At 54.4% G+C, this 8,887-nt stretch overlaps 1 protein-coding gene across 1 annotated transcript in view; it reads right to left on the reverse strand.

Moving 5' to 3' along the window:
• Positions 1-153: 153 nt before the first annotated feature.
• Positions 154-8,887, reverse strand: part of LOC104498080 (fer-1-like protein 4) — a gene marked incomplete at its 5' end in the record, with an annotated part of 35,040 nt that continues 26,306 nt past the window's right edge. Inside the window, 7 exons of the mRNA XM_010141416.1 lie at positions 154-334; positions 852-952; positions 1,666-1,946; positions 4,531-4,772; positions 5,060-5,158; positions 6,106-6,191; positions 7,251-7,429. Of these exons, the coding sequence (XP_010139718.1) occupies positions 154-334; positions 852-952; positions 1,666-1,946; positions 4,531-4,772; positions 5,060-5,158; positions 6,106-6,191; positions 7,251-7,429 (1,169 nt within the window). The remainder of the gene's footprint in view (positions 335-851; positions 953-1,665; positions 1,947-4,530; positions 4,773-5,059; positions 5,159-6,105; positions 6,192-7,250; positions 7,430-8,887) is intronic.

The raw sequence follows: 8,887 nt of genomic DNA on the forward strand, positions 1-8,887 counted from the left end.
TGAAACAAGACTCCCCAGAGAAAGGCCACTTCCGCAGGACTCTCACTCTGAAGGCTGCCTCTGCACTTGCAGGATTTCCTTAAGGTTTCTGGTCCAGTCTCGATTGCTGCAATCATCACCCCCAGCTTTGAGCAGTCCTGTGCTGGAGAGCATTTACCCATTGATGATCTTCTCACTGATGTATCCAGGCATTGTGTAGATCAACAGAACCAGGAAGATGGTCAGAACAGCGACAATGAACAGCACAATGATGTACTTCTTGTACCGCTTCCAGATAAAGAACACAAAGGTCTTCATGGGATTCACAAACCAGTTGAAAGACGTTTTTGGCCGGCTGGAACAGGAAGGGACAAGTGGGTAAGCACAGGCTCCATTCACAGAGCAGCACGTTGGGCTCCTGCTTTGGTGCCCTGTCCCCCTCTCGGGTTGCCAGCAATTCTAGCTGCCTCTGGAGAGTCCCCACCCTGGGGACTGCCCTAGTGCAGTGCCTGGGAAAGTGATGGAGGGGACAGGACCTGAGCTCCAGGAAAGCCCCCCCAGAGCTGTTCTGCACCCACGGGCTAACGGGCGCATCCACGTGGCTAAAGCAGAGCCGCCCTTTTGGTACAAGCAGTGTCATCATGGCAGAGCTTCCCCAAGTACCTCACGGAGAACAGCCCTGGCCCCGACGCTGCAGCCACAAGTCCTGCTGGACCCACCAGAGTACTGGGAAGCCCTGGCAGACCCAGCGCTCAGGGTCTCACCGATTGCTCCCAGCTCCCCCACAAGCAGACGCTCCATGTCCCTGCGCAAGCAGGTGCTGAAGACACGGCACTGTCCGCCCTGTCACCAGCAACACCACAGATACTCACTTGGGCTTCTCCAGGGGCTCAGGCTCTTTTCGGCCCAAACCAACCGGACTTTTCTCAGCCTCCTCCACAGTCAGCAGCTGGAACTCTGCTTCCACCTTACCCTGCAGGGGAAGCATGTCTGAGCCACAGCACACGTGTAGCTTCACCGACCGGCCTGCTGACCACACGCCCTGCCACGACTGGACATTTTTCTCCCAGTTCCACTTACAGATGCTGACAGCAGTTAACTTTTCTCTCCAAGCATGAGCTACGGACCCTCTGACTTGGCAGCCAGCAGAAACTGGCCAGGCCAGAAACCAGCTGTCCTGCAGACAAGGCACTGGATGGTGATGCGCTCCCCCGCTATCAGGATTTGTCCGCGGTCTTCCGCACTGGCACTGAGCAAAACTCACCCTTGGGCAGAAACAGTGGCCCACCAGCAGGGTCAGCAGCAGCGAGTCTGCCCTGGGACCGATGGCACCTGCCTGTCTGGGGTAGGCAGAGACCCTTGGACAAGCTTTTGCTGCTGTCATGTCTGGGTGATGGGGAGCCACGTGCCTCTTGCTTTGCTCCCCTCACTGAGCCCTGCTCTACGGGAAGCTCAGAGGAAGACATGAAATTGGACACCCCCTGCACGTCACCACAGCTGACACTTCTGGGTAGATGAAGTGCTGGATTTGCAGCACTGGGACAAGTCTCCAGGACCCTGCACAAAGTCCTGGTCAGCGGGGTCACTGCTGCCTCTGTAGGTTATGGGCATGCAGGACAGCTTGCCAGGCCACGGCAGATGCAAAACACTGGCTTTGTGCTCAGCTGTGCCAACACCCTGCCTTACCGTCAGGAGGTACGTGTTCCCACTGGGGTCTGTGAACTCCACATCCTCTGGTTTGACTGAGCTGCTCCACTTCTTCTTCTTCTTCTTCCGCTTGATCTCCCTCTCCTCTCTCTCTTCGTCGTCTTGATCTTTGAGTTTGATGAAGGGCCACCAGCCCCTCATGCGCTTGTTTCGGAAGATGGAGAAGCGAGGTGTTGCGTTCTCCTTGGCCATCTTGACAGTGCAATGCTCTGAGCTCTTGGCTGCCCGCACCATGTCATGCAGCTTCAGCTCGATGGCGCCTGCAGGCACAGTGGAGAGCTCACGGTGAAATCCTGAGGTCAGCCCCACATACCATTTGGCTTTTTGTCTCAGCCATGCTCCCACCACCACAAGTAGGTCTCGGCTGCTGCAATGAGCCAGCAGAGTCCTGCACATTTTTAGGAGAAGAACATGAAGCTCAGCATAAGAAAGTGAGATGGGAAAGTAGAAAAGATTCTTTTCTTTCTGAAATGTTTTAATGCTTTAGTCTCTTGAATGTTAGTTAGCTAAGCATTGTCCTTGGAGTGTTTAAACAGAAGAAACAGGATTGCAGCTTTCCGCCTCTGACGACTAGGGCCTTATCGCTTGAAGGATGGCCTCATTGTTTGGGGCAAGATAAGGGGGAACAAGAAATTGTCTATGTGCGCAAACCGTGACCACGGGGGAGGATATTGCCCAGCTGGCCCTGATAGTGGTCATGGAGGGGGAGAATCGCCCAGTTATCCCTGAAGTGCACATGCCCCTGGGGCCGGGGTTAAAAGGGCAATGCCGACGAGGAAGACTATCGAAGGGACGTTACTTCCTCCCCACGACCACCAGGAGACACCCAAAGAAGAGGACTACGCCTGCGCCAGGGGAGGAGACCTAATTTACATCTGAAGCAGGACAGGGCTGTGAATATGTATTAGGCGATGGAGCAATCTTGTGAATACGCATGTTTTTCTGCTTTAAGTAACGGACGCTTGGCTTACCGGGTGCGCGTGCCTGAGTGGAAAGGGGTCTACACCCTGCTGCCGCGCCCAGCGCTGTAATAAACGTACCTGCTTCACAATCTGTTTTGACTGCGGAGTTACTCCACGCATCAAAAGGACCAGCCCAAGAGGGGTTAGAGACTAAGAAGCAGAAGCCACAGGTCTTGTCTCTGGTGTGACCAGTTTGGTTTGTGTGTGGTACAGTGGACTTCCGCTCCTTCACCATGTCCCACCCTGCTCTCCTCACGTGTCCGAGCTCCTCTTCACCTCTTGTTCATGCAAATGCCAATTAAAAAATCATAAAATCTAGGAAATTCTTTAATGGTTTCAAGTCTGTCTTGCATCTGAAACAGTCTCAGTTCACTTCCCTGGTTGGCCTTGCACCGCTGTCATCCTTGGAAGGAGCTCCTGTCCCACCCTGGCACTGAGCCCTTGCAATGAATCAGTCTTAGACATACTGGTCTGTCTTGGCAAAATCATAGCCAGCAACCAAGGGACATGGGTTCTCACCTGCTCAGCTCTGGTGAGGCTGCAGCTGGACACAGTGTCCAGCTTTGGGCCCCCAACACAAGAAAAGTGTCAACTAACTAGAGAGAGTCCAGCAGCTGAGATGGTTGAGGCTAGAGGATGTGCCCTAGCAGGACAGGCTGAGAGATCCAGGCATGTTCAACCCAGAGAAGCGAGAGATATTGCTGCGTCTCCTACAGCCTGAAGGAAACTACAGAGCAGATGGCACTAGACTTCTCAGAAAGTGATGAAAGTACGTAAGACAACGACAGAAGCTGCTGAAAGTAAGAAATTTTGAGAATAATGAAAATGGTGCATCCAGAAAAAGGGGCCCAGAAGGTACTGGGATCTCCATCCTTGGAGATACTCAGAATTCACCTAGACATGGTCCACGCAGCCTGACCTGTTGCATCTAGCCCTGCTTGGAGCCAGAGGCTGCAGTAAGGCTGCAGAAGGCCCCTCCTGCCCGGGAGTTTCTGAGACGGTACATGCCAGGAATCTTTGGGATTGCTGTCTAACGCTCTCTTCAGTGCCCTGGTAGCATGGCTCGGCCACTCATCACTGGAAATGCCTCATGGAGGTAAAGCCCTTAAAATACACCATAGAAGGTTAAACAGAGAGTCTTACTCTGTCCATGGGACACCAGGGCAAAGGGCAAATGCAAACTCGCCTTTTAATCAGGAGGCCGAAGTTTGAAGGGAGGGACAAGTGGACGGAGTGCTACAGACTCGAGAATGGCAGCAGAAGCAGCAGAGGAACAGCAGCATCTGTGCTAGCATAGTGTGGGCAGAATCTCCACCAGCAGCCCAGCTTTGTTGCCAGATCCTCCCGCACGCCCAGCTCAGCAGGCCTGGCTTACTGGGAAGCACCAGAGCAGCTGGGGAGCTCCAAGCCCCCAGCAATGGGCTGCCACAACTCATGTGCAAATGGTCTTGCAAAGCTTGCCGGTCCCTCTGCCCGTAACGTAAGCTCCTGGGAAAGTTGTTCTTTGGACAAGTCTTTGGGATCTGTAGATCTACGTGAGACCAGGGAAAACGAGCAAGTTTGTCAGAAAGGTCATAAGGCAACAGAACCAGGAAGTCCTGCAGTGTGACACCAAGGCCCTGGAAAAGGACACCAAGGCCCTGGGACACGCATGCAGGCTCAACGTGTGTGTGTAGGAGAGGTGCATATCTCCAGGCTCTACCCATAGCTCACACGTGGAAAACCAGCCCAGGTGCCTGCTGAGCTGAAGAGCTTGATCTGATGAGCCTGGTGTCCCTCCTCGGAGAGCTGGGTCCCGAGGGAAACACTGTAATACTCCAGCAACGTGAGGGGCAGGTCACCCCACTTCCTAGAAAGGTCAGGTCACCCCCCTTCACCATACCTAGAAAGTCATTAGCTGAAATCCTGTCATAATCCCAGACTTGGAGGACCAGAACAGCCGGTTCCCGAAACTCTGATTCCTCCACAGAGAAGACAGAGTCCTTCTTCTTGTAGGTGATCTCCTTCTCAGTTGGGAGATAGTTGAAGCGGAAGATGAACCTCCAGTTGAAATTGCCCTCCCCGGTCAAGGAGTTAAAGTGAACATCTGTCTCCTGCTTGTCATGGTCAAGACCCTTTATCCAGCTGCAGGAGAAACTCAGTTATCTCCAACCCCCGCTGGCCAGCCCCAAAGGCACAGCAGGAGGATGGAGGGGCTGAACCCCACAGGGTAGCAGGAAAGGAAGAGTCGAAGAGCCAAACCGGACCAAAACCTGACCAAGACTTTTTGGGAGTACAGCAGCCCATGGAGGGGACTGGAGTGGGGCACCTTGTGCAGGGAGGAGCAGAGGTTCAGAGGAGGCAGTGAGGGTGTGGGGCAGGGCACGGAGCAGGACAGCCAGGCTCTGGCCTCCCTCTGGCTCCCATCAGACCTTTTCACGTAGATATCGCTGGAAGGCTCTCCTGTTATCGGGTTGACATCATCAAGGATCACATCGTCTGTGTTCCAGATAATCACACGCAGTTCGTAGCTGTGGGAAGAACACGGGGGTGAGACACAAGTTCTTGCCCCCAGTGCCTGGGAGGACAGGTCGAACCCACATCTGCAGAGCAGCAAGACTTGAACCCTCCTAGGACTGTGGTCCCCTGCCAGGGTTCCTCTGGCCAAGCACAGCTGAGCACTCTCACTGCCATGCACAAAGCCCTTCCTGGGGGGTACAACCCCACAAGACAAACACCACAGCCGTCAAGACAGGCAGCTTTGGCAAAGCAAATCCCTGCAGCGTGGGAAACCCACCCAGCACCACTCAGCCACAGAGAGGCCTCGGCAAGAAGGGACCTCTGCAGCCTCTGCTCCAACTTCATAGCGGATCACCTTGCTCAGGGCCTTGTCTGTACAAGTTCTGAGTATCTCCAACCATGAGTATCTCCCAGCACCCCTCTGGGTCACTCCCCCCCTATCCCAGGGTAGCTCCACTGTCACTGGGAAAATGCTTTCACTATCTATATCCAGTCGGAGTTTCCCTCGCTGCCATTTGTGTCCACTCTCTCTGGTCCTTCCACATGCACCTCTGCGAAGATCTGGACCCTCCATCTCAATAATCCCATGAGATCATTGAAAATCGCACATCTCCTCCAGCTTCACTTCTCCAGGCACCCAGAGGACATCTGCCCACTAGCTGAAATAGAGCTAGATGAGTAGCTCTGACCCGGCTTTCTACCACCTTCAGGCCAGGCTCAGTGTGACTAACCCTGCCCTCCACAAACACTTGTGCAGCCGAAGCGCTTCTGCCCCATTGACACACCTTAGAGACCCCCCCACAGCCAGAGCTGAAGCAGAGAGGAGGGCAGCAAGCCAGGCTAGCAGAGACCGTCAGCCTGTGCAGGATTCCATGACACATGCCACCAGGCATGGCGAGGGACAGTGGCCCTCCACGGGCAGGCACACCAGCCCCAGCCCCACGCCCGTGGGTGCTACCTGACAGGCAGTCGTGGCTTGATATTGACAGGCAGTGGCGCGGGGACGTCATTTGGAAACATGTCAATCCACATGTGCAAGGAGCCCTGATGAGACAGGACAAGAGAGAAACTTCAAAAGACAGACCACCCTCCAGCTCCTCAAGGAACAAGGACTTGGTCCTGAAAGAAAAGCTCTCTTCAAAAAGCCACTGCTTGGCTCTCTCCACCCCCAGCACTTCAGAGTGACACGTGACTGAATTTTAGACAGGGAATAAATTAAAACTATCAAAAATTGCTTATTTCCCTCCCCACCCTACTCCCAAGAAAAAGCATTTCAGCTGAACTGAGTCCATTTCAAACAGGCAAACCTGTCCCTCTTCTTAGCAGAAAGCAGAGGATGATGCAACGCTTCAGCACAATCAAGAAAACTACAAAGTGGTGGGTCTGACCCTCCCCACACGCGTTTCCAATGCTGACCAAAGCCAGAGTGACTGCAGAGCTCGGCTTCATTACGGACCGCTGGTACCCAAGAGAAGAGATGTTCAGTGCAGGACCTTGATGTGGTTGAGCTCAGACCACTGCACTGCATAAAACTGAGGATGAATATTTCCTCTTCAGCCGGCAGCTACGTCGTGCCCCCAGCGAGACGCTAAGGGGACAGAATGGGGCTCTTGCAGGGGAACAAAGCCGCAGTGATGGGGGATGAGGCAGAGGAAGAGGCAGGGATAGGCAAGGACACCACCACCCACCACAGTGCCCGGTGGCAGGGTCTGAAGGCAGAGCAGGTCCCTCGCCACACACACAGCATCTGCATCAGAGTGGTGCTAACGGCCTGAGGGGACAGGAAGGGCTCTGGACCACCAGCACCGTGACCACACATCCACGGACAAAGGTGCCTTGAGGAAAGGGCATAAGCACCATGAGAGGCAAGAGGGTGGAGCTAAGCAAAGGCCACCCAAGGCCAACAATCCTCACTCCATGGCAGGGTCAGCCACCCACAGACACGGCTCCAGTCGCCCACCCACGAAGGGGCAATGCATGGGATTCGTGCCATGATGAGGAGACAAAAGGACAACAGGGGACCAGCCAGAGAGCTGGGAACCAGCTGCCCCACAGGTCCTTCCCCAGAGCAATGTCTAGGCTGGGCAAGGAAACAAATCTCACCTGCACAAGACCAGGGTTCTCCGGGTGGTAAAGGGACCGGGTCTCCACATGCTCTGGCACCAGCTTGTACCCGTATCCTGCCATCTCCTCCCAGTGCTGCAGGACGTACAAAGCCTTATGCTCATCATCCACTGACCAGTTCTCATCTGCCACTCCTCTCTTGTTCCTCACAGAGGCCTCTGCAGCAGAACACAGCCAGGGAGAAGATGAAGACATCTGGCCCTCGAGAGCCACATCAGGACGTTAGTCACAGGCACAAGTAAAAGAAGATGATGGACTGGGCAAACAAGTACCTCACCACAAAAACAAAATGGGGAGAAGCAGGAGGGCAAGGACAAAGGGATGTTGCAGTGATAAGGAAAATTGTAGACAGGAAGACCAAAAAGCTAAGAGAAATAAGAGGAAAAGAGCAAAAAAGAATTTACTGTGGTGCTGGAGGAGGGACCCAGGGGACACTGAGGAGGATGTGACCCTCTGGGGCAGTTTAAGACCCCATGTCTGTGTGGCAGTGCCAACAGATCCACGGATGAGAGGTTTTGTCCTAGAAGTGCTCCAAGAAAGCACCACTTGTCACTTGGCAGTGACACACAGCTGTGCTCTCCATTAATTAAAAGTCTGTGCAATTAATTGACTCATTTGGCACAGTGAAGCCAAATGGCAGTTCGAGACAAAATCCTGCTGGTGGGAAGAAAAGCAGGAACCAACAGGCGTGGACACCATGACCCACCCACCCCTGGGTTCATGGAGATCACCTGCCCTCTGGCACTCAGTCCCAGACCGAAACCGTCCCACGCAGTCCCCGGGCACAGCAGAGGCTCACGGGGCATCACCTGCAGCCACGCTGGAGCCAGAGCAGCTCGCAGGGGAACACCAGGATAACACCTCGTTTCTCCCTTCTCAGCTACCCAGTGACCTGAGAAAGGGGTTTTGGCGACTCCTTGCCCTCTCCTGAGCAGGATTTCTTGCCACTTCATGACATAAGCCACAGAAGCCAGTGGAAAGCTGAGGAGCAGCAGCACTGACACGGGCAGAAGGGACAGTTGGCTGGACACGTAGAACCCCCCTTCTGTGCAAGTCGGGCCCAGGGATTATCCTCTCTGCGGTTCCTGCGGGCCGCACAGCGTTGCCTTGCAGGACCCAGCCATCCGCAAACGGGCCACACCTCCAGCCTCCAGCTCCATCCCTTCCTCCAGGCTGGATTCAGTTGCACAAGTGTTGGCCACTGGAGGGAACGCACAGGGCAGGGACAGACCCGTGCTCAGGGAGTTCCCCGTCACTGCTGGCGGAGGGCAGGAAAGGCTGCTGCATCCGTGGGCATCCAGGCTCAGGGTTTGTAATGCCAGTGATAAGGAAAGAAAATAAGCAAAGGAGAAGCAGAAGCTGCCCACAAGGAGGAAATCGACAGTAGTGAGGAGCAGCGGGCAGGCACCCAAGGCACCCAAAGCCACCAGATGCAGAAAGCATCTCTGAAGGACAAAGCCAGCTAAAAACAGGAGACTGAAAAAGCCCCTCTTAAAAAAAAAAAAAAACCAAAACAACAAAAGGACACCATTATCTTGCTGATGACGGTCACGAGCAGATGGAGCTTGTATCAGCGAGCAGCTCTGTGCCAGCGTCAGCCACCAGAAGAAGCTGCG

Source organism: Buceros rhinoceros, unplaced genomic scaffold (genome assembly GCF_000710305.1).
Source record: "Buceros rhinoceros silvestris isolate BGI_N320 unplaced genomic scaffold, ASM71030v1 scaffold5758, whole genome shotgun sequence".
Classification (NCBI taxonomy): domain Eukaryota; kingdom Metazoa; phylum Chordata; class Aves; order Bucerotiformes; family Bucerotidae; genus Buceros; species Buceros rhinoceros.